The sequence below is a fragment of the Terrapene carolina genome, unplaced genomic scaffold (genome assembly GCF_002925995.2).
Source record: "Terrapene carolina triunguis isolate 2854851 unplaced genomic scaffold, T_m_triunguis-2.0 Scaffold112, whole genome shotgun sequence".
Classification (NCBI taxonomy): Eukaryota; Metazoa; Chordata; order Testudines; family Emydidae; genus Terrapene; species Terrapene triunguis.
The window spans coordinates 1,192,485-1,218,867 of NW_020664463.1; the positions used below are offsets into that span (position 1 = coordinate 1,192,485).

At 40.7% G+C, this 26,383-nt stretch overlaps 1 protein-coding gene across 1 annotated transcript in view; it reads left to right on the forward strand.

The window, feature by feature from the left end:
• The window catches only part of PTPRO (protein tyrosine phosphatase receptor type O), a 197,805-nt gene that overhangs the window by 101,730 nt on the left and 69,692 nt on the right, over positions 1-26,383 (forward strand). The window contains exons 2-5 of the mRNA XM_026652201.1: positions 9,918-10,191; positions 20,251-20,409; positions 22,925-23,077; positions 24,367-24,816. Coding sequence (XP_026507986.1) covers positions 9,918-10,191; positions 20,251-20,409; positions 22,925-23,077; positions 24,367-24,816 — 1,036 coding nt within the window. The remainder of the gene's footprint in view (positions 1-9,917; positions 10,192-20,250; positions 20,410-22,924; positions 23,078-24,366; positions 24,817-26,383) is intronic.

A 26,383-nucleotide genomic window follows, 5' to 3' on the forward strand; every position in this document is an offset into this window, starting at 1 on the left:
TTCTGATAACAGATCATGTGGGAAGAGCCGTTTTAATTAAAACATAGTTCAGCTCAAATCTATGGTGTGTATGTCCACTAGGGATCGGCTAAATTTTAATTACACATGCTCCATAAATAACTAAGAGCTACATATTTGTGCTGGTAGCTGGGGATGGAGTACAATTTAGTATCGTCTTTCAGGACAGGTGCTCTTTCTGTCATGGTTTTATTTACAGAGAGAAGTTCAAAGAATTGTTTGGATTGAAGATAGATTGAAGCCTGGATCTGAACTTCCAGAGGGGCTGTGTATGTGAATTGGCTCTAGAATAGAGAGAGATGCTATTCATAAGTTCTCATCTAGATTTGAACTTCCTCAAAGTTCCTGCTCTTTGGATCCCTAGGTTTGGTTTGTGCCCATCACAATTTTTTTGTTTTTTTTTTCTTGTTTTTTTTTGCCAGGGGGCTGCGGGAGGAGTTAAATTTTTGGTGTTTTTACTAGGTGTTACGTTTTTTTAAGTATCATCATCTTAACTGAATCCAAACGCTTCCATTTCTCACCTATTTTGATTCAATTAAAGTTATAGTAAAGGCAGGGCTTAAATTCAGCTGGAGCTGTCCGGAGCAGAGATCTCGTAAATATTTTCAACCCCCTTGGAGTTTTTATAGCATGTTGGTGCGGGAGGTGGGGGGCTCCAAGAAATACTCAATAAGAATTTAAGCCCTGAGTAAAAGGGTGAACAGTCTCTAGGAATAATTCTAAAACCCAGCAGACTGGCTTTAGCAAATAGTAGTAAAACATCACACTCCATAGATAAAACATTGACATTTGCCTAAAAAACAAACATTTCTGCCTCAATTGGTGCAGGGAGAGGAAAGGGGGATACTGTCTCTTTAATGCTGTCCCCCAGAACAAAGAATTTTTTAACCTTATTTATAAAATATGATTACCAGCTTATTACTACTGGTTTCTCAAGACCCAAAATAGTGTGAGTGCCGAGGACACTGTTAATAGAGCAGAATGCCAGAAATGATGTGTTAACCTAAATAAAACATCATAAATTATTGAGAGTCAATGTTCTTGTATTTTCACTCCTCAAAATACTCCTTTTTGCATGGAAAATCTTTATGGCAAGGGGATTCCATTTCTACAGAGTATTTATTTAATTAGTATCTGTTTATAACCTGTGAAGAACTGGTGCTTAAAGTGAAAGCACTGATGGCAAGACCTTCTCATCCTATTATTCCTGTGTCAATCCTTTATGACCACCTCAGACAATTCCTGTCTTCTTATGGTTGACACTCTTCAAAACTGTGTCCTGTCCTAGAGTGCATTGGACAATGTGTAATGACCAGGATGGATTCTTCCAAGGCTCACACGGTGTCTCTGCCTACTCAACTGACAATCTGTAATAGACTGTAATAATCTGTCAAGGAAAAAAATTCCAAGGGGAGTCTTGACATGTTGCATCTTCCATAAAGGGGGTTGTTTATTGTCTATCATGCAAATAGAATCCTCTCCAAAAGGAGAAGTTAGCAAGTTTCAGGCCTGGCTACTTTGGTTGTTTCAAAGTCCTGGTCTAGAACCTGGAGGGGGATCTTTTCCAGGACATGGTCTGGGTCATGCCTACCTTTGCAACTGCCTCTGTCCTTGTGCCATACCATAGTAACAGTTGTCATCATCTGACGCATTTTTGCTAACGCTTCCTCCTATAAGAGCAGAGGCAGACAAAGAACACTCCCAGTGTGGGGTTTGGTGGCTCTGGAACTGTTTGGTGCCACATGAAATATGCTGCAGAACCTGTGTGTTTTCCCAGTTTGGCTTGTGAGGGAATGGAAAAATGAGAGAGGTAGAGGTGGGAATGTGGTGGAGTGTGTCAAGTGATGCAATAGAGGTGGTACTGGGGCCAGAAAGTTTCCTGAGGGGAGTATTTAAGAAATGTTTGAAACTTCAAAATAGAAGTAATGTGCCTGAAGCAGTGCTGCTCCACCTCTTTCGAACTGAAATCCCATGTTACAATAGATGAAAGCTTCATAATCCCTGACCACCTCTTCCATCTAGCCATAAAAAGGGACTGTGGTGTGACTCCTTCACATCTGTTTGTGGCCCTCAGAGGATGAAACCTCTGTCAGTGTTTCTCAAGCTTTTTCTGCTGGCAACCTCCTTTGGACTAAAAGAAAATTATGATCCCCCCCGTACCAGGGGTGGCACCAGTCTCTTCTCAGTCGGGGGGGCTCAAGTGGGGGTGTGGGATGCGCTATATCATGCCACCCTTACATCTGAGTAAGGTTTGACTTTTGCACCGGAAAGGTTTGCTGCAGGGGGTGTGGCTATAGCTCCTGAAAGCCCCCACTAGTCCCACCCCTGCCCCCTACTAAGAATTTAAAAGGTAGGGGGCTGAAGCCACCAAAGTCCTGTCACTGGGGATAGGGCTGAAGCTGGTGGTGGGGCAGGGCTCCGATGGCTTCAGCCCCAGCCCCGGCTTCAGCCCCAGGGCTCGGGCAGTTTCAGCTCCAGTTCTTTTTTTGAACCCAGTTATACTTTTTGGCTGTCACAACATCCAGTTGCAACAAGTTCCATAGGTGCATTGTGTGAAAAAGTACTTCCTCTTGTGTGTATTAAACCTGTGGCCTGTTAATTTCATCAAGTGACCCCCTGGTGTTTGGATTGTGTGAGGGGGTAAATAACACTTCTCTCTTCACTTTTCCCCCACCATTCATAATTTTATAGATCTCTATCATATCCCCCCTTAGTTGTCTCTTTTCTGAGCTGAACAACCCTCATCGTTTTAGACTCTTCTTGTACGGAAGCTGTTCTATACCCTTGATTATCTTTGTTGCCCTTCTCTGAATCTTTCCCAGTTCCACAATATCGTTTTTTGAGATGGAGTGACCAGAACTGGAAACAGTATTCAAGGTGTCATGCACCTTGGATTTATATAGTGGCATTATGATACTTTCTGTCTTATTTTAAATCACTTTCCTAATAGTTCCTAACATACTGTTCGCTTTTTTTAAATTGGGGCTGCACATAGAGTGGAAGTTTTCAGAGAACTATCCATGGTGACTCCAAGACCTCTCTTGGGTGGTAACAGCTAATTTAGAAGTCGCCATTGTATATGTAGTTGAGATTATTTTTTCCAATGCACTTATCAATGTTGAATCTCATTTGCTATTTTGTTGCTCAGTCATCCAGTTTTGTGAGATCCTTCTGTAATTCCTTTTAGTCTGATTTGGATTTAACTATCCTGAATAATTTTGTATTGTCTGCAAGCTCTGCTGTTTCACTGTTCATTCCCTTTTCCAGATCATTAATATATTGAACAGCACTTGTCCCAGTACAGATCCTTGGAGACCCTACTTTTCATCTCCCTCCATTGTGAAAACTGAGCATTATTCCTGCCCTTTGTTACTTATCCATAAGAGGACCTTCCCTCTTATCCCACGGCTGCTTAGTCTGTTTAAGAGCCTTTGGTGTGGGACATTTGAAATTCTAAGCATGCCATATCGACTGGATCACCCTTATCCATATGCTTTTTTGACTCCCTCAAAGAATTTTAATTGATCTGTGAGGCATGACTTCCCATTACAAATGCCATGTTGACTGCTTCCCCAACAAATTATGTTCATCTATGTGTCTGATACTTCTGTTCTTTACTATAGTTTCTACCAATTTGCCCAGTACTGAAGTTAAGCTTACAGGCCTATAACTGCCAGGATCTCCTCTGGAGCCCCTTTTCAAAATCGGTGTTACACTTGGTATTTTCCAGTCATCTGGCACATAGGCTGTTTTCAGCTGTTATTACAGTTAGTAGTTCTGCAATTTCACATTTGAGTCCCTTCAGAACTCTTGGGTGAATACCATCTGGTCCTGGTGACTTATTACTGTTTCATTTATCAGTTTGTTCTAAACCCTCTTCTGTTGACAGAAGGGCAAACTACCTGATCATAGGGATTCCCTTTTGGCCTTAAAAAAAAAAAATCTATGAATATAAGTCACTTAAGCCAATATTTTCAAAATGGGCCACTGATTTTGCGCTCCTTAGTCCTTGGGTATCCAACCTATGACACGTTGGGCCTGATTTTTCAGAACTGCTGCATACCCACATCTCCCTCTGAAGTTAATGGAACATTTGGCTGATCAGCACTTCTGAAAATCCGGCCCAACGTGTCATAGGTTGGATACCCAAAGACTAAGGAGCGCAAAATCAGTGGCCTTTTTCAAACTTTGACCTCTCTGTAAACCTGTTCCCCCATCTGTAAAGCTTATATTGTTATAGGACAGTGGTCACTGACTGGTCGATCCTAGAGGATCTCCCAGTCGATTGTGATCTCTGGTGGTGCAGTATGGCTGCCGCTAAGGCAGACTCCCTGCCTACCCTGGCCCCACACTGCTCCTGAAAGCAGTCAGCACAGCCCCATGGACAGGGGGGCAGGAGTCTCCCTCCGCGCACTGCTCCTGCCTGCAAGCACCGCTCCCACAGCTCCCATTGGCCGGGAGAGCTGCGGGGGTGGTGCTTGCAGAGGAGGCAGCGCGCGGAGCCACATGCCCCCCTGCTCTGGCCCCCAGGGGCCGCAGGGGTGCGTTAGCCCCTTCTGGGAGCGGCATGGGGCCGGGATAGGCAGGGAGCCTGCCTTAGCGTCGTTGCACCCGCCGCCACTGGGAGCCACCGGAGGTAAGTGCTGCTCGGTGGGAGGCCGCATCCCCCAACCCGCCAACCCCCATCCCTGACCCCCCCTCCCAGAGCCAGCAATCCAAACCTCCTCCTGCACCCCAACACTCTGCCCCAGCCCTGACCCCCTCCTAGAGCCAGCACCCTTTACCCCAACATTCTGCTCCAGCCCTGACCCCCTTCCTAGAGCCAGCACCCTGTACCCCCTCCTAGAGCTTTTACCCCTCCCCCCCTCTCGAACCCCAACCCCCTGCCCCAGCCTGGTGAAAGTGAGTGAGGGTGGGGGAGAGCGAGCTACGGGGGGGTGGGGGGGGAATGGAGTGAGTGGGGCGGGGCTTTGGGGAAGGGGCGGGGCCTCAGCGAAGGGGCATGGTAGATCCTGGGTTGGCCTTAGATTCAAAAAGTGATATTAGGCGTAAAAAGGTTGGAGACCACTGTTATAGGAATCTAAAAGGAGGACATAGACTTCTAGAATATAGAGCTATGAGCTCTGCTGCATGCCATTTATTTTCCCGTTACTCTTTGAATAGCCGTTTGTGTGATGTCATTATATTTTCTTGCTTTTTTAAATTGGGAACTGGTTGTTGGTTGGAAATTCCATTGTCATGACTTATCCCTGTGCTGAAAGGGACTGCAAGCAGACACTACAGTGCAGGATTCACTTCCTCCTTTTTTGAAGTCCTTTAGTGCAGCACAAGCTTGTGATAATAAACTCAGAAGGAAGTTGGAGCTAATCATTTGGTTCAGAATACACAAGTCCTGCCAAATTTCCCCACAGGCATAAAACAGCCACTCGAGCTGCGACACCAGCAAATTAAATCCTGAAGGTAGCTGACCAGAAGTAATGAAATGTGTATTTACCATACTGATGCTGTCAGTCCTAAGAGACACCAGCTTTACATTCTAGTTAAGTGGGGCATGTTTATCACTGACAGTGGTGCTTAGAAACAATGCTGGTTTTGTCCCCGCCCTTCCTCCCAAAAGCACAAAACCAATATCCGCCAGTAACCACCTTCTCATACAGAGAGAGAGAACATCACACATTGGCCCACTCTTTTAGAAACATTAGAAACTCAGACTGCATATGCAAGAGGGGAGAAAAATGACCTAAGTTTTCACATCAATTTTTGAGTCCTGTATTCTGATCTATCATCTGTCCCTGCATTTTGAAATCAGAACCTGAGTGTCAGAACCAAAGGTCAGAAATTGTTGAAGAAGGCCATGCAATGCCTGTAATGTATAGAACAGATGTCACTCAAAAATGTGCATCATGCAGGGTATAGTTTAAAGCATATGGGCGCAGGTGTGTGAGGCAGGGTGATTACCTCTTTTACAAACTCACTGGCAGCTGTTTGCTTTAGTGATCGCTCACTTGGAATTAATTATTGTCTGTATCTGAATCTTACCACTGGTAACAGTAGCAACTTACTGTGAGGATTTTTATATAACGTGCTACAGTTATGTTATGATGATCGTATGAGAGTTATGTAGGGGGGGTCACCTGGCTGTCAGATGGGTGGAATTTACTATCACGTCCAGCATACCTTGTGATGGGAAAAATTTTAATAAAATGTACTTTGGTGCAGTTAGTACCACACCCATATACATATCAAAGAATAAAATCGCACCAAATATGAATGACACTTATAAGCATATAATTATATGCTGAGTCTATATACAACTCTGCAATTATATCATTAATTTCCAGCTGTGCTTTATTAGCACCACCAGTAATCTAAACTACGATTAAGATGAGGAACTATGGTTTAAACTGTAATTGCCTGCCTTAAAACATACCGATTTTCAATAGGGCTTTTTGTTTGTTTGTTTGTTTCTTTTAAATGTATAGCAAGAAGTTAGGCCAGGGGATTGGGGACGGTGCTGGGATAGGTTCTGGTTAGAAGTGAGGAAGCCAGAGTATCTTTAGGGATAGCAGAGTTTACCTTATCTACCGAAGCATGGGCCTAAATTAGGTATATGAGTAGTTCTATTGACTTCAAACCCCATTGACTTCAATGGGATTACTCACATGCTTCATGTTAGATACATGGTTAAGTGACTTGGCAACTTGATCAGTCTATAAGTACCTACATGGGGAACGAATATTTAATGATGGGCTCTTCAGTCTTGCAGAGAAAGATCTAACACAGTCCAATGGCTGGAGGTTGAAGCTAGATAAATTCAGAAGGGAAATAAATGCAAATTTTTAACAGTGAGGGTAATTAACCATTAGAATAGCTGTCCAAGGGTTGTGCTGGATTCTCCATCACTAGCAATTTTAAAATCAAGATTGGATGTTTTTCTAAAAGATATGCACTAGTTCAAACAGAAATAAAGGGAAATCCTATGGCCTGTGTTATTACAGGAGCTCAGATGAGACCACAGTGGTCCCTTGTGGGTATATAATCTATTAATCAGGACCATAATTCTTTATTTAGTCTTAGAATAAAGTTACTCTTTCTGTGATTCTTTGTGAAGCGACAGGCACATCCGTGTTTCCTGGAGACCAACTTTATGGACACTTCCTTGATGTCCCATGGGGCTGGGTTAGAGGAGTGTAGTAGGAATAATTTCAAATGTTGATGTGGGGGGAGGATGAAATCCCAAATCCCCCCCCCCCCCTTGTTTTTTTGTTTGTTTGTTTGTGGGTTTTTTTGACCAGATCTAAAACGTAATCCCTAATCCTGCAATTGGATCCTGTGTGAGTCAGATTGCAGGACTGGGGTTTTAGGCAAAGACATGTATGGTTAGCCCTATTGACTTCAAAAGGTAAGCATATCAATCCAAATGGAGAACAGGTAAGCATTTGTAAGTCTTCATGTGCAAGTCTTTGCAGGGTTGGGACCTCAGACTGTAAACTCTTTGGGGCAATGACTATGCCATCTGCAAAGTGTAACAAACTTTTGCCATAAAATATTAATTCCTAATAATATGTTGTGTGTATCATTTTAAAGTCCTAAAATCACTTAAAAGGATTTTAGGATTAGAGATTGGAACCAAAGTGCAAAGATCAAATCAAAATCTGGAATTGATGTTTATCCCAGGTTTGGGTCCAGATTAGGTCCATTATAGAGAAAGACCAATGCTGCAGTTTGTGTCCAGCTCTAAAGTCTCTCAGCTTTTTTAGGAACAAGTCTCCTGGCCCATCCCTATCTGTATGGAGACAGATCAAGGCAATCTGTGGCTCTAGGTTCACCTTGACATAGGGGCCAGTTTGTGATTTCACCCTCACAGCACTGATCCTACATTGTGACCCCTCCCCTAGTTGGAGTGGCAGTAGCTGATGGGCTCCTCCCTTCCCATAGATACAGGGGCAGCAACTTGAGCCTTTCCCTCCTTCTGCAGCAGCAGTAGAAGCACCACTTCTTTTGAGAGCAGCAGGGGCAACACAGACTTCTTAAGAGGCAGGGGCACTCCCACAGTATTTACCCCAGTAACCTTGGGTATGTGGGTGAGCTAGCCCATTTCACTTTTCTTACACAATTCCCTCTTTGAGAGGTGGTAGTGGAGGGGTTCCCCAGAATAGAAGGTCTAGAAGTTAACATCCCACTGTACAGGGTAGTTCACACCTCTCTGAGCTATAGTTTCAGCCTCTCTACAGACTCAGGGCCTGCAACTGTACTCAGGATCTGAAACCCAGTTTGCCATTTTGTAGGACATCCACTTTCTGTAGTACTTAATGTTGATGGTTTCAACCTCCGTTCTCTACTATATACAATGTTGCCAACTCTTACAAATTTATCACCAGTTTTCAGATATTTGGTTTTCTTCTTCAAACCCCAGCTCCTGGAATAATTTCATTTTGCAATAACCTCAGCTTTAATTTTTAGAAAAATAAAAGTTTCTAGCCCCTCACGATTGTGGAGAAAAGCTTGAAAATGTGAGCCAAAACCCAGAAGGCAAATTAATGATAATAATTATTATTAATAAAAATGTTTATTATTTTTGAAAATCTCATGATTCTTAAGCCAATCTTATGATTTTGGGGGGCCTGACTCCTGATTTTTGAATGCCTGGGGTTGGCAATACTGCATCTGTAAAAGGGGTGGAGGGGAAGGGAGGAGGAAGAAAAAAGAGAAGGAACCACTGCTGTAAAGATTAATCTTTTCTTCTAATTAATTACAGCAGTTATGTTTCGCAATTCCTGTAGAGAACAAGTGCTTCTTGCTGACAGCTGGCTTGCAATTAGTAAAAGGAAAAGGTTTTTCAGCTGGCAGTGACTTTACATGCTCATGATATAGGAAAACAAGGTTAAATCTCTCAATTTTTTCTTAACTGCATATGAAAGAAACATTTAAAATGAAATGACTTAACAGGAAATGAAAAAGCAGTGACTGGCAAGAGTTCCTATTCCCTCATGTCCCAGACACTAGTGAAAGCTTTTGAGATGCAAAGATAAGGCCTGATACTGAGAGGTGCTAAGCACCCAGTGAATGCTTAGACATGACTTTCTGAGAGTGCTTGGTCAGTTCTTATATCACAGAAATCTGCCCTCAGCTGCAGATTCTTGTCATTTCCCAAGATCAAGCCTATAGTCAGGGCCACCGAGAGCGGGTTCGGGCCCTGGTGAAAAAAAAAAAATTTCGGTCCCCCCAGCAAGGGCGGACTGGCTAAAAAGGGCTGACGGGGGGGAGTCGGGCCCTGGGCCCCCTTCCGGACCGCTGGGCCCCGGTAATTTGTACCAGCTTCCCCCTCCTCCCCCATTGGCCCTGCCTACAGTGCCCTGCTTCTGGATAATAAAGACATTTCCATTGACTCTACTGTCCTCAGTGGTATTGTTTGCAGCTTTTTCTAAAATCCTTCTTCACCTGGTATCCCCCTTTCATCCCTGCACCTACTAAAAGAAACAACAAACAAAAAAACCCACCAACAACCAGCAACCCGTGAGGTGAAAAGGGCAATTCAGGCTGCATATCAGAAATAGTCTTCCCAGGGAAACAGCAGAGTTTTCGAGACATTGAAAGCTGGACTAGTCATAGCATTGGAAAATATACTGTAGGGAACAATCTTGCATTGGCAGATGGATTTGCCTAATAATCATGTAGCATTAACTTTGGGCTTTGGGTCAGGTCCTAAAAAGATTGCAAGAATTTTGCAAACTAACCCTCTTGTGGAATGAAATTCTTATTTATCATCCCACTGGGGTCAGGCACAGAAATGCCACAGGAATGAGTGTGGTGTAAATACCTAATCGTGTAGATAAAAGTGAAATTGCTGATGATACCCTGGATTTTCCTTTAGCATCTCTTCTTTTATTGTCTTGTAGAATGCAGCATCTTTCCAAGTTACTGTCCGAGATGACAACTGCATTGTAGTGTCGTTGGAGGAGTCTGATGTAGTGAGCTCGTCCTTTGTGTACGTTGTGAAGATAACTGGTGAATCCAAGAACTACTTTTTCCAGTTTGAAGAATTCAACAGCACTTTACCTTCCCCTGTGGTTTTTAATGCCAGTTATCATGGCCTTTATTACATAGTGACTCTGATGGTGGTGAATTCCAACATGGTTTCCAAACCAGTGAGGTCGATCACTGTGTTAACCAGTAAGTAGCACCTTATTCAGTTTCAGTTTTTCTTCTTTGTGTGTGTGTCACTCCAAAGATAATTCTGTGCAGAGTTGAACTACATTAAAAAAGACCTGATTGGGTTGTGGGGAGGACTAGGAGCAAAGGCTCTGAAGTCTTGGGTAGAAGGAAGAGAGCAGCTATAGAGTCTACCTGGGTAGCCCAGCCCATAAAAAGGCTGGAAAGGGGCACCCCCAGGCTCATCTGGGGTACTCCTTCCCTGAGCAGGTGGGCCAGGGAAGCTCCTTTCTAGGATGGGCAGAAGAGATGAGCCATTTCCAGGACCTGAGCTGTGTATAAGCCAACCCTGAAAACCTGCCTAAATATATTTGATGGAAATTTCTCACCTTTTTATGTGTGTATATACATACTGTGATCCAGACTGTGGTCTGTGACCTAAAAAGTACTCGCTGGCAGTCCATGTGGTGTTGGCTCTTTTGCTGTAGCTGTCACATGGATGTTGTTTGATCATGAATGGGAGGTGAGGTGCTCTGTGCAGTTGTGACTGGGAAGCCAGGTGGTCACTGTGACAATCTCCCACCGAGTTGGAACATCTCAAAGTTTTTGTAGCATGGACCACCTTTTAGTAACCCCTCTTTTAAGAGGTTTGTTTGTGTTGACATTGTTAAGATTCATCTACCATAAACAGGGCAGGGAGGTCTGATTGCATTTAGTCCATCCTCACATCATGATGGGAATTTCAAAATTCAATGATGGGAAGTTCAAAACAAAAAGATGTTTTCATTCAAAATATCCAAAGGATTTGATTTTTTGGATTATTTTGTGGGGGAGGGGGGAAGCAGATGGGCTGAAACAATTAAGCAAAAATGACGTGAATTTGCAAACTGTTTCAGTATTGCCAAATCTGCCTTTTTTTGCTTGGGAAACAAATTCAGAAGAAATGTTTTTCCAGTACTATTCCCAGTACAGTGTCTGCTGCTGCTGCTTTGGCAGAGACATAAGTCTGAACTTACAAATTTAGTAAAAGATAAACAGAGTTTCCTGGGATGAAGTAAAGACAGATCTGTAACCTAAGGACATTTGCCCTGCTGAAAGTCAAAGGTTTGCTCTAAACAATGCAGGTGTAAGAACTTCTCAAAGAAAAGGTTGCAAGAATCCTTCCTAATGGAAAGCATGGGCCACCTAAGTATATGGGTTGCTACTAGTTCCCCTTATAATATCATAGCCTTCTCAAGAAGGTCTTTTAATTGAGGAGAGGGATGTTTCAATGACGGGATTTGTTCAGGAAAAGTCTGATATTGTGGCAACCAGTAAAGTAATTAGGATCGATTCATATTTTTCCATGTGTCATATGTTCTCTGTCTGTTAAATATCATTGGCTTAGTGTGACCATGTGAAAAATAGCTTTATCTAATCTGTTTTTATCTATGACTTAAAGAAGTGACATGCTGCTGCCAGGATCCTGGAGCAAATTCACCCTGATGCAACTCCAAGTTACACCAGCTACGAACTGGCCCTATGTGTTGCGCTGCCATGAGATAAATCAAGCTATGTGGCCGATGATGCATGACTCTTTGAGATAAATGATGTTGACTGCAATTAGTCCCAAGGCTGTCCTTAAACATTTCACAACAGTTCTTCTAGGCTTACTGATATTTGCAGAAGTGTCTGTGAAGTGGCACTACATACCACTATCGTCTTTCATCCCAATCCTGTGCTAAGGCAACTGAGAGCAGAGTATGGGGAAGGGGGCTTTTCCCCTCAGGGATCCACAGAAAAGCTCTCTCTATTGAGAAAACTCTGCTTTCCAATACAATATTCCTACGAGCTGATTTCCTTTCCCTATTCTAGTTCCTTCTGTGATGATCTTCTCTCAGCAGGTGGACAAAAAAGAAAAAAAAGTAATCTCTCTTCACAGGGTGAAATCTCACCCCGCTGAAGTCTGACAGAATTTTTGCTGCATTCATCAAAGGCTTCTGTCTAGGAAGAAAAAGATTGTTCAGGAGGAAAAGACATCAGAATTTTTTTTTCCTGCCACATAGGGCTGTCATCTTTAACTTGGACCTTCTCTGTGAGATCAAATGGGGTTTGTTTTCTAAGAGAAAGTAGTTTCGATATCCAACAGTGCTTCTTGCTGCAGTGAAAATGTTGGGATGGATGTCAGAAAGTTTGATGCTGGTAAAAAAGGAACAGTTTGCCAGTTTCACTTATTGTGAATATGTTCACGTGTCCCTAGTTAGAATGGTTTCAGGACTTTCTCATTACTAGTCAAAACTCCACAGAACATAGAGCTTCTGGTGTCTTTAGCATCATATATGCATGTATTATTTGGATTCTATAGTTCACATATTTGGAGACTGTAGCAGGGCCCAATGATTGCTATACCTGAACTCGCAGCCTTAGATTTAGTGAACTGAGCAGATCCAATCTGTTGCCAATCTATTTTGGATTGTGATTTCATCAGAGAGAGCAGAACTGGCTACAATCTGCCCTTAGATGGGAGACCTGTAAGACAGAATGTGGTCTTGGTGATAAGAAGGTGTCACTCTTCCCGCTGATTCAGTACTGAACCAGTGTTCAATATGGTGTTGTTGGACACATTACTACTGAAGAAGAGGTAAAATTGAGATCCTGACCACTTGTCATGAAAAAAATCCCATGACAGTTTTTACAAGAGTAGGTGTCAAGTATCAGAGGGGTAGCCGTGTTAGTCTGAGTCTGTAAAAAGCAACAGAGGGTCCTGTGGCACCTTTAAGACTAACAGAAGTATTGGGAGCATAAGCAAGACTTGCATCTGAAGAAGTGAGGTTCTTACCCACGAAAGCTTATGCTCCCAATACTTCTGTTAGTCTTAAAGGTGCCACGGGACCAAGAGTAGGTGTGTTAACCCTGGTGTCCTGGCCAAATTCCAGCAAGAATAATTGCATTCTGTATATGTAGCCTTAATCTCCCCCTGGAGTCTGAACTCGATAAGGTTAAAAAACAATAGTGATGTGTGATGCTGTGGTGCTGTTTAAAGACTACTTCCTTCTGCTCTTAAAGTGGTGGCTTTTCATTGAAGGGTGAGGTGATTCCTGGATTTATAATGTGTATTGAGTGTTTTGGAATCTGAAAGAAAGCTGCTAGCTAAGGGTACATCTACATTGGGATCACATCTCAGGTAAGCATCCCCACCCTAGCTTCAGTGTAGCTAGCATGGCTAAAAATAGAAGTGAATTCACAGAGTGAGTATGTATCTAGGATTCTGGGCTGGCTTGTGCAGTCTGTGCCACTACATCTTCTCTGCTATTTTTAGCCATGCTAACTAGATTACTGTAGGGCGGGGGGATGCTTACCTGAGGTGTCATCACATCTCTGATTGCTGTGTCGACATGTGCTAAATTCCAGTTAGTTATATAGTAGTTTTGGAAGCAATAAAGAAAGTAACTCTAAAACCAGTGACTAAAACCCCTCACCCATGTCCCACCCTTTTCCAATCAGGAGACTTGATTTTATTTAGAGTCTAATGATATTCACTGAGCTTTATTATGAGACAGCCTTGCTAGGCTGAGTTACATCAGTACTGCCTAGTTTTTTTATTTGTTTTTTTTGTTGTGGGGTTAATCCATTGAGAGAACAAGCTTTACACATTTGAAGGAGTAGAGAAGGCAGCATGCTGCAAAATTACCATGTGCCTCTCTGTAAAAAAGCAACATCTTGTATTTCAACTGGGAAATTAAATCAGGACACATGGTACCATTAAGAACTGCTCTGCTTGATATTTGTTTTGCCCTGTAACTAGAAGATTAGGGTTGTAAAATATCTTAGCTTTTCAAAAGTCACTGACTCCTCATGGGAAAACTTTGAAAAAATAGTTTGTATAAAGAGAATTCTGCCCATAGATCTTTTTCTTTTCTTCCTTCCTCCCTATTGCCCTATAGCTGTACCTTTTGGGGACTGTAATTTCATCAGTTCTTAGAAAGTAATCCATATTGGAACTGGTTAATACTTGAATATCAAAGTAGATGCTGCAGGAAATGGCACTATTGATTCAGTAGATGCCATTCTTCCCTCCAAAGCTTCATAGAATCTGTGCCGTAGAGGAGGTTGGGTGTTGTCTCTCAGATGAAATGTAAAACTTTTTGAAAGAGTTTTTGGGTTGTGTTAAACATGGAGGCCCCAATTTTGATATCTCTCATCTTTAAGGTGTACTAAGCTGGGCCCATAGAATTTGAGGCACCCCAAATCACTAGTCACACTGGAACATTCCAGTTGGTATCTCTGCTTAAATTCTCCATTCAGTTGTGATAGTGTTCTTCATTACCTATCCGAAACTTTAATGTGATGTTGCTGCATACATTAAATAGTTGCTGCATTTCACCCCAGAGGTGGCTGCATTTTAGTGATGGAACAAAATGGAGCTGTTATCCTGATTGGGGCATATAGGCAATAACATGATACAAATAAATAATAATTTGATCCTGCAGAAACTTATGCCTGTTGATAATTTATTTATGTCAGTAGCCCCATTGACTTCAAATGGGACTACTTGTGTGCAAAATTACACCACATGTGAGAACGTGTCGGCAGTATGGTGGCCTTACTTTGTAAAAATGCTCTTGGATTCTTCTCTATGGAATATAAATGTCAGTCGTTAATCTATTTTTGGGTGCAATGGGTAAAGGAGTTAATCCCTGGCCCATTTCTAGGAACCATGTGTAATACTTCATCCACCTTAGCATGGCAACCCATAATGAATTCAGAATGTAGGGCATGCAGATTTACGAGTATTAAAAAGCAATTTATTTGGGAAATTTGGTTGGAGGGTGGAGGTAATATTCAATGTACAGGGTTTTTTTCTTGGTTTGAAACAGCCGTATAAAACTTTAATGTGACTGGCACTGATTGGAGGCTTTAGCATCTGAAATTGGTCTAGGTTTATGAGAAGATGGTTTGCAACTTCCATGATTCTCACATGCCATTTGCATAATGCAGGTAACAGATGAAATACAAAAGGGCAAGGGAGTCCAGGCGAAATGATGAAGTTAAAATTTCAATAGACAAGAAGAGAAATTGGTTGCTATGGGAGCAGCAGATTCTCAGACCTACAGAAGAAACACAATTGTGTGCATCCTAAACACAGGCAGGCTATTTAAAGTTCAGGTATGGGTGTAGGTCCTGATCCTGCAAACTGCTCTGCACGGGCATAATATACTATGAGAATCTAAAAATGAAAGGACACTGTGTGTGAATACATTTATTAAATCTTATTTAAAAGAGACACTGAAATCATCTATGCCCAAGTGTAGGTTTTAGCACTTCAAAAAAATTATTTTTGTGCCGCACAGGAGGGCTTACAAATAAAACCTTAAAATTTATAGAAAAATATTGTATTATTTTTAAAATATGAAATGCAAATGGAATGCATAGGGTGAGAGACACTGTTCTAAAATATTCCTTTGAAGTGTTGGAAACCCAAGCACTTTGGCATCTTTCTAATACAACTGTTTTAGGTATTTGTTAAGGGTCATTGAAGGAAATTGAAAGATTGGGTGCTAGATTGGGCCCTAAATGCTGAGAGAGCAGGGAAGTGAAACTGACTAGTCACTAATTTCATTCTTCACATGGTGTGATAAATTAAATACATATGATAAAAAGGAAAATAGTATACATATTCATTAAGCTTTAATAACCTAGAGAGCTGCTAGTAACCCAAGTTATGAGAAATTAAAAACAGAACATTATTTTTATCTATAGAGTGTCCCTGTAATTTCATAGTGTGAAATTGGCTTAGATTAGGAGACTTGGTGCCAGAGGGAATAGGCTGATGGGAGATGCTCTAAATTCCATGTTCTCACTCACATTACTGTGCTAGCATCTTTCTCAAGCCAAAGAGAGAGGAAGATAAATGAAACATAACAGCAGGAAAGGCAATCCATAGCATCTTCCACTTAATTCAATCATAGTCTAATTAAATCAAAACATCAGGAACCAAAATAATTTGAATTAAAAATGAATACAACTTCTACCCTTTATTTGATTTGTCCTAGGAAGAAATAACTGGATAATTCAATCACTGACTTGGAAAGTTGCCGTAATTATTACAATAATAAGGAAGGCCAAAATCTGAATGAGATAATGGACGAAAGAGCCCAAGGCAGACCCACGATAGTGAAAGATGACTTGCAGCTAAGAGTTGTACTGTTCAGACGTTGTTATTGATATTTTAAGCACTATCATGTGTAAGAGCTCTTATATGCACCCTGTGGTCATGTGGATAACCAGATCAGCCACTTATTTCAGTTGAAGAGATGGAAATAGACTCAATAGAAAGAAGATGGAAGGCTTTGTATTTTGTGACCTGCTTTTGCTGTTATCTATTTCTGGGCTATTAAATCAGGAGTTGTCAGCAATATTTTTCATGGACTCCACACACTACAATATGTACTGGTGTTTGAGAGTCCTGGAGATTCAGTTTGAATAAGTAGTAGGTATTCAAATGTGTGGATGCTTAGCTGCAGTAGGTCAATGCTTTTTGGTGTAGAAAATAGTCTCATCTCATGGGATTTTTCACTCTATTTTCCAAGAAGACCAGTATTCTCTGATTTCAACTAGGACAGAAATGCCAAACTCACTGCCTTCTTTCTAGAAATTTGTGACTTCTGCTTCCTGTCCCAGCTGAATCAAGAAATCTGAGACCACCTCAAACAAGAAATCATCATATTCTCCCAAACACTGAAAGAGAAAAATCAGGAAAGTCACATGGAAATCATGCAAGAAATCCAAAACTATTATTAAAAAACAAAAAACAAACAAACAAAAAAACCCTTGTGACATCCATCCATCCAACACAAAAACAGAAAGTGGGACCAACTAAAACTACTCCACGACATACAGAATACCACCTCCGGGAGAAACAATGGCACCAGTACTCACTACATGTACACTACATGACACCCAAACATCATAAATTTTTCAAGATACCCCTAAGTGGAACTGAATTATCTATACTCTCTTAGGGACTGAACTTCTGCTCCACCACAGGACCTGATACTATACTAATATGTGAAGTACTAGAAGAGTTATTCCACCAACTCCATCTCAAAGAATTATTTCACAACAATGATAACACCACTCACAATTACCATGTCCTCACCTATAATCATAAGAAAAAAGAGTAATCTGACTGGACACCACAAAGTGGACAAAACCACATTTTTGATCATTACATCGATTGCTTCAGGAAAAGAATTGACTGAAATCCTTAAAAAAAAGTCACATTACATCTACCACAATCTCTCCACCGATGAGAGGACAGCTATGCTACACAGTCACTGAAATCTAACCACCAGTTAGCGATCAAACCAGCAGACAAAGAGGGCACCATCATAGTCCTCAACTGTGATGACTATGTTAACAAGGCCAACCGACAACTCTCCGACATCACCTACTATGAAGAAATCAGAGAAGACCCCATGCCATAATTTACCCAGGGATTTCAGGATAACATAAAATTCTTCCCCAAAGAACTCCAAGAAAAACTCAACAAACTCATCCCCCACAAGCCCACTCCAAGGACCTTGTACATGATTGCTAAGATACAAGGGAACCCAAGCAGACCCATCGTGTCTGGCCACAGCGCTCTACTAAAGGAATATTGGAACTCATAGAAACTATCCTCAAAACTCTCACCATGCAAAGGGCCAGATTCCTCTAGGACGCAACTGACTTCCTCCACAAACTCTGCATCATTAACAGTCTCCCTTAGAACACCATCCGTGCCACCATGGATGTCACTTCCCTATACACCAACATCCCTCACCATGGCAGGACAGCTATCTTCCTCAAATATTCACGAGACAATGAACAAGCCTCAGATATCCACTGCAAACACATTACCAAACGCATCCATTTCATCCTCACCCATAACAATTTTACATTCAACAACAAACACTTTGTCCAAACCACGGGAAAGCCATGGATACTAGGTTGGCTCCCCAATTTGCCAACTTCTTCATGGGCCGCCTTGGCTTGTTTTTTAATCTGTTTGAACTGGTTGATCTGGCAGAAGGTAGTAATGAGGACAGATGATCTTATTGTTAAGGTACTGTACTGGTACTAGCTCTGCAATCTTTGACTAATCATTTAATATCTCTGTGCCTTAGTAAAATAGAGATTATACTTCTTTTCTCCAACCCTTTATCTTTGCTATTTAGATTGTAAGTGCTTTAGGGAAAGGAATATCTCTTACTAGTGTTTTATATAGGGCCTAGCACAATTGGGCCCTGATCTCAGTTGTTGGGCCTTCTAGGTGCTGCTGTAGTACAAATAATAATAATTGGTACTGAACATCTGGTATTTTTCAGTCTGTGTCCAACAAGTATTGGAGAGCTAAAAACCCTAGATCATAAGTGTAGAAGCAATTACTGAGAACATGGGGTGTAAAGTGAATTATTAAAATGGTTGTGTGGAAAAACTCTGACTAAAAATGTTGTCCATTATTTGTATGTCTGCCCAATGGCTAGATATGCCTGGCCAACTCGCACATTATGAAAGCATGTTGGAAAGTCTGTCCTAGCTGAGAAACATATGAGGCCATAGACTGATTTTGCAGGTAACGAAAAATTTAACAAAATTGTGGCTCCAATATTATGAATATTGGACCAGATTCTCATCTGATATAACCTGACATCATCATTGTGCAATCACCACAGAGTCACATCACAATGAACAGTAAGCACAGCACACATGAGTTATTGGCCAGCAATCTTCCTCTGCAATTAATGGAACTTTGCTGATTTATGAAAAACAGTTGAGGATCTGGGCCCATTTTTCTTACTTCATAACAGGACTAGACAAAAGAAGGGCCAGTGTTGGAACTTGAAAAGACTAGGATTCAATTCTGTGCTCCACACAGACTTCCTGTGTGACCTTGGGCAAGTCACTTAAACTCTGTGAGTCAGTTCCCCATCTGTAAAACAGGGGTGATAACAGGAGTATTCCGATGATAAACACACTGAAGATCATGAGACACTGAGATACTACGGTGATGGGGGCCATGTAAATACCTAAAATAGACAGACAGAAACAAGAACATATAAACATAGAAAGTAATATATTTTTTTTTACTCTAGAAGATACGAAAGTCTTGTGTTTCCTGCTTTGTCATTGCATTGATACCCTTTTGCTGTAGAGATGGGAGTGAGCTGAAAAGTTCAGAGCCACATCACGCTTATGAGCATCCCAAAGTAGAGCAAAGTGAAATTTTCTGACCAAAAATTTTTTCAGTGAAAAATTTAGGTTCAGCAATACAAAAACATTTTGCAATTTGACATTTTCAAAATTATGAACAACTTTTCATTCCAAAATTTCCAGTTATTTTATTTACAAAAATTTAAAACATTTAAAAAATGCTCAAAATCCTAATGAAACATTTCATTTTGGGTTGCACAAAACGTTTCATTTGAACCAAAACTGTTTTTTCCAACTTTCTAATTTGCTGAAAACTGAAAGTTTACATTTTTGGTTTGACTTGAAATAACTTTTTCCAATCTTTTTATGAAATTGCCAGTGAACTGAAAAATTTGTTATTCACCCTGCTCTACCCTCAAAGTTTTGTTTGTTTGTTTTTGTTTGTTTGTTTATAGTCAGGGCCCATCTTTGATCTGAAGACAAGTAATAAAGATGAAATTCAGTGCTATGCAGAGAGCCAGCACACAGACTATGCTCCACTTACCTCCTATTTAAGCTTCACTTTGAGGGCTTGAGTTGAACTTCAATGCTGCACAGGCTTTCTGCTGGCTCTCAGCATAGGGGTGAATTCATCCTCTGAGAGGAATAAGCTTTGTGGATAGTGAATGAGCTGGGGACACATGGACTGAAATTCTGGCCTCAGTGAAGTCAATGGTGGGTTTGTCGTTGTCTTCATCAAGGCCAGGATTTCAACCAATGTGTCTAAGAATTTCTATGCCATGTGGAAGTGGATAATGTGATTTCTTAGGGGGGTAAAATTAGGTAAAAGCTTCTCTGTCCTTTTCTGTATGCCTAATAATGTTCCTTTCTTCCCCTTTTCTGCTTGTTTCTTTGTATGTCTTTTAGAACCTCTTCCCATAAGCAGCGTTTCTATCTATGACTACAAACCATCTCCAGAAACGGGAGTGTTGTTTGAAATTCAGTATCCAGAGAAGTACAATGTTTTCACCAGAGTAAACATAAGCTATTGGGAAGGCAAAGACTATAGAACAATGTTATACAAAGGTAGGAAGAAGAAAAAAACTATTGAAAACAATGCAAATATGGTTAATCTAAATATCTACCATCTATTGACACTTAATTTATCGCTGTTGAATCTACAGGAAAATAAAAAGGAGTGCCAAGTGACCTGTAGGTTTAACATAATTAGTGATTCTAATGATGTTATAACTACCTATTTAAATAGCCTATATGATATAGAGAGGTAGTAGCCTCTCCATAGTTGAGATGGCCGCTCATCTTCAATTTTAAGCCCAATTCCCATCATAGCTCTAAAATCCACAGAGAAAGGAATATTGTCCTCAGTACTGGTACATGAACACTGAGGTTGGATAGAATTTTCCCATCCAAACTGAAGTTAATTGGACAAGGGGTTCCCAATTTATGACACCTCAAAATAAAGGTGTTCACTGGAATCCAAAACATGTTCTAATCTTTTCTTTTGGTGCTGTTCTGTAGCCAAAAAGTCAGAAAGAAGGAGAGCTACAATGTAGTTTATAGAACTCATGTGGTGATATAGGGTGAAATTCTGGCCATATTGATGTAAGTGGCAAAAGCCAGGATTTCACCCAGAGTGCCCAAGACCAAAGATTAGTTGATTGAACAGCTAACTGTAGAAGTTATTATTGTTATGAATTGTAACATTGGAACGAGCTATTGGCTCAGAGAGGCTTAAAATGAGGTAACAGTTGACTGGCAGAGACATAAAACAGTGGTCCTGACTGAAGACCACTAGCGCTTCCTACACAAGCAGAGTGCCAGTGCTGCAGCTGCAGTAGAACCTCAGAGTGATGAACACCTCAGGACTGGAGGTTGTTTGTAATGCTAAACAAAACGTTACCGTGGTTCTTTCAAAAGTTTACAACTGAACATTGAGTTAATACAGCTTTGAAACTTTACTATGCAGAAGAAAAATGCTACTTTCCCTTTTATTTTTTAAAATAGTTTACATTTAACATGATACTGTACTGTATTTGCTTTTGGGGTGGGGGTGGTGGGGAGGCGGTCTCTGCTGCTGCCTGAGTGTGTACTTCCGGTTCCAAATGAGGTGTGTGGTTGACTGGTCAGTTCATAACTCTGAGGTTCTACTGTATATCACAGCTCAGGAAATTATATTCTTCTGATAGAGCACGTAAACGCTTCCTCAGGTGTCAAATGGAAAAGAATTCTTCATTTCTTTCTTAACCTGTTGGGCAAGGTTGGTGTCTGTTCCCACAATCCGTACCACAGCTAGGTCTGTTTCCGTGATAAGTGAATGGTTGGCAGCAACAGCTACAGTTGCTGCAAAACAGTTTCCATTATAAGATTTTTGTCTCCACTCATTCTTAAGTTTCTGAAATATTCACCTTTTGCGCTGAAATTTTCCAGGCTTAGACTCTCCTCCTAAAGGGGAAATACACCTATGGAAAAGTGCCATCCCAATGAATGTGTTGGTAAAAAGATTTGTTTCATTGAGTTATCAGCCAGCGTTGCAGAATCATCTGCAATTTACTGAATGTTACCCTGAAAGTATTTTGGGCTGGGAAAACGTAATCACACCTAACATTCCATGGCAATGTGATGACAATGAATCAGATCATATTCTACCTTCAGTTATGCTAGTTTAAATCTGAAGGTAATCCCATTGAATTAGTACTGTCTATAGTATCAGATGCAAATAAGCTTGTCCTGGGAGAATAACTCTGAAAGGTGACAAAAGGATATGGATATATACACAGTCCCCAAAGGGTTAATAGTGTAGCTACCTTATTTGCTCAGAATTGCACAGTAGCCAGCAGAATTGTCCTAACAAGCAAATGAATTTTATCGGATGCATAATACATAAAATCACTACGTAAGAGTTGCCATGCAATGCTATTCCAAGGGGTGGGGGAAGGAGTGAAATCAGCAGCAATATTTGTTGACTTCATGGCTATGCTACTGCTATAAATAAATAAATGCACCCTGGCTTTTTATTTAATTATTTGAGGCAGGCATTAATCAGCCACAAAGTCCCCACCCCCAAATAGCCCTAATTCCCCCGACTCCCACATGCATTAATGTTAGAGATTAACCCAGATCTCGTCATTACAAACTGAGCCCGTTTCTGCTATGTGTACTATGAAAGTTGTCCACTGACTATCTTATCCTGAACGTGATGTCTTAATTCACTAGAAGACCAGGGAACTTTTGTATGCAGTAGTTACAGGGATTTGGAAGCTTTTTTTTTTTTTTTTTTTTTTTTTATTTTTTCTTTTTTTTCTTATTTTCTTGTTTAACAGGGTTGCCAGTTGCAATTATCTTTCCCAGGAAAATGGTTCATGTTCATTTTGCTGCTTTTTGCATCTAAGTACCTTTGACAATCAGGAAAAACACTGGCAAACTCAATTATTGGGATTTTATCACTTAGACTGGGCTAACCTATGTTAAACATCCAAAACACCGCTCGTTTAAAGTGTGCCACCATGTTATCTGAAAGTGAACATTTAATGTAAGTCGGGTTGTTGGTTTTTTTGTTTGTGTGTTTTTTGCCCTTCTACAGATTTCTTTAAAGGTAAAACAGTTTTCAATCACTGGCTGCCAGGAATATGCTACAGCAACATCACATTTCAGTTGGTGTCAGAAGCAACATTCAACAAAAGCACGCTAGTGGAATATAGCGGTGTCAGGCATGAACCCAAACAGCACAGAACAGGTGAAGAAAATGTGTATATATACCGTTGACAGCATGTCTACATGCAACACTGTGCAAGGGGTAATGTCTCAATGTTTCCATTATGAACATTTGCTTATAAAAAGTACGTACTGCCTAAAACAAGATATTCTAGGCTTTCTCTCCAGGGATAAGAAGCAATTTGCCAGCAGTTACAAATTACCACACAATTCTTTCCACAGCAGAATATATTTATTTAAGGGTAAAGGAATAGAGAGAAAACATACAACAGATAACACAAGGTTCAAAAATTGGCCATCAATCCTTTGGGGCCCTGACAGGCCAAAGTCCTTCCAACCTTTCAGCAAGTGCTGGGGCCCCTACTGTTTAAACTCAGCCTTTTATACCAAAAGCCCTTTCTTTGTTCCCCTTGGGCCTTTCGTACCTGTTGGAACCAGTATATAACAACCACCCAAGAGGTAATACTTCTCTGGAGCTGTTTACAATCTCAGGGATTGCAGTAATCACTCCCCACTGTTTTTCAGTTCCTGGATGAACTGCAGTAATCCTCCCCCCATGAAGGTAAATACAATTCCTAGCCCACAATGTTACACAGAACATTCATAAATTTAATACAGTACAATCCACAAAGGTACTGAATGTGGTTGCAATCTATTACAGCAGCTATTGTACAAAATGCTCCAGTTAGAAACCCATGCTGTGTATCATATGAAATTTTAAGATCAAGCTTTCCCTTGACATAAAGTGTTAACTTCATTCTAGATGTTTGCACAAAGCTGGCTGGTAAAATTATGAGGGAAAAGCCATATAGTGATCAGGATGACATTTTACATCATGAGTTGTTGTGCGGTGTATTAAGATATTTTTTCTGTATTTCTCAACCCTTTCACAGTTCCACAAAAATAATTTTCCATGCACAAGAGGATTTAAAAGGTACAATGAAAGCAACAAAGAGCCCAACTTACAAGCACATGGTTGATTATTTTTACTCGTGTTCTCACATCAGAGCAACTTAGTTGGGCTACTCATGAGCAAATTTATTAGTGTCCCCACATCTAGACTACTACATTCCTGTACGCTCTAGCCCTGATTCTTCTCTCCCTTTATGTTAGTTTTACCCACATGGAGTTAGTCTTGGCTTATACCTGTATAAGCAAGAAAAGAATCTTAATAGAAAGAACAAAGAATTTCAAAATATTGTGTATTTTCTCTTGCTGCAAACTAGACATGCTAATTTCCATGATGAATTAACTAACCGCTGTAGGGATATATTAAACATACATATTTTTTTAAAATCTTTTCTCTTCTAGTTCCCTACCCTCCTCGAAATATTTCTGTCCAGATTGTACATATGAACAAGAATAACTGGGAGGAACACAGTGGGAATTTCCCAGAAGAATCATTCATGGGACCACAGGATGTAATAGGGCAAGATAAACTTACCCATTTTTCTAATGACCCCACTGAAATTCCCTCAGCAAACACCTCTTACGCATGGCCTGATTACCACTATAACAGCACTGATTACACAACTACATCCCAACCATACTGGTGGACTAATGAAGCTGATTCGTCAGAAAGTGAAGATGAGTTTGTCAATGTAGTTCCCAGTGAATATGAGAACACCAGTACAGCCAGCATGTCAGGGAAACTTACACCAGAAACTCCATCTTTCCTCCCTGTGCAAATGGTGCTAAGCTGGTTGCCACCAAAACCACCCACGGCATTTGATGGATTTCATATTAACATTGAAAGAGAAGGTAAAGTAAAACCCAGGCCTTTTTTATATCCTTCCTAGTGGTGAATTCTTCTTCTCAGAATAATTAGGGGATAGCAAACCTTAAGTATTTTAATTCAGATTTCTTGTGTCTGCAAAACTGGGATAGAGATAAGAATATGCATTCGTTGTATAATATACGGTGTTTCTTGTTTCTGGTCAGGCTGGAAATACTACAAGAAGTTCTCCTGTATCATGTGGGTTCTTCGTGACTAAGATGAAGCATAGCATCAATTTAATTTCTGACATAGTCTACATATTCCCTGCTGAAGACCTACATTGTCAGGAGAGATTAACGTGATGCTCTAATAGGTCCTTTCTGTTTCCACCTGCTATGATCTTTCTTATTTCATTCAGGACCAGTAGTGAGTGCAGTGACGTGGAGAAATGTAATCTAAACATGGGAACCAGATCTCAGCTGCTCTGAGCTCATACTTGTGCAACTCACACACATTTGTAATGAGAGCTAACCAAATATTGTATTAATAAATTCACTTTGATTCACTTTTTGAGTTCTGGGCAAAAGCTCAGGCTACATTATTATTGCTCACTCCAAGTGTTCAAGAATCATGAGAATTTAAAATTTGGGTTTTTTTATTTGCCTTCTAGGGTTTTGAGCCTTTCTGGTTCACATTTTCAAGCTTTTTTTTCTGCCAAAATGAATCCCGCCCCCCTTTTCTTTTTAATGAAAGCTGAGATTCTTACAAAATAACATGATCTGAGGCATTATGAAAAACACCAAATATTGCAAGACTCGCAATAAAATCATGAGAATTGGCAAGCTTGTTGTTACTGGCAAAGCAGCATTAACATAAATCTGCATTGTGACCAGGCTGTAGTCTCATATGGAGCTACCAAATCAGGAGTAATTTCCATAAGAGACAGGGTTTCTGGGTTAAGGAGGACCCTGAAACACCCCTCTGAAACACCCTTGTATGGCTTTGACCATGGAGTGTGAACTCAGGGATTTTGAGGAAGCTAGAGTCACATGCCACTTGGCCAGCTTTTTTCTTGCATACACGCACAGAAGACACAACTTGATTTTGGGCCATAGTGAAGAGGTTCTGCCCACTATCTTATTTCACTGTAAGAGTGTTGCCCTGTACATTATTATTTTTAAATATCTCATTTTTTTATACTACTAAAGATGCTTTCAATAGGATTCTTGTTGCACAGGAGTTTCACATGTGCATACTGTTTACTCCTTTTGTCGAGTCTAAGTGCTGTATCTATTGTGAAGTCACAAGCTCCCAAGGAGTTGATTATGAGGCTCACAAGCAAAGCATGGGGACTTCAGGTTGGACATGAACAACGCAAACAGATGAAATGCTTAAACAACATGGATCAACTTTTCATGTAAATATCCTTAGGGCTTGTCTACCTAGGAGCTAGCCAAAAATAGCTATTGTGGAATAGCTTTTGGAAGTGGCTTAAGCACAAAAAGGCACTGAGTGCACAATAAAAGTGTCCGTGTGGGGAGTTACTGTGGAATAGCTCTTGTGCTTTTAAATTCACACGCTAGCTTATTTTGCAACAGCTTCCCCGTGTGT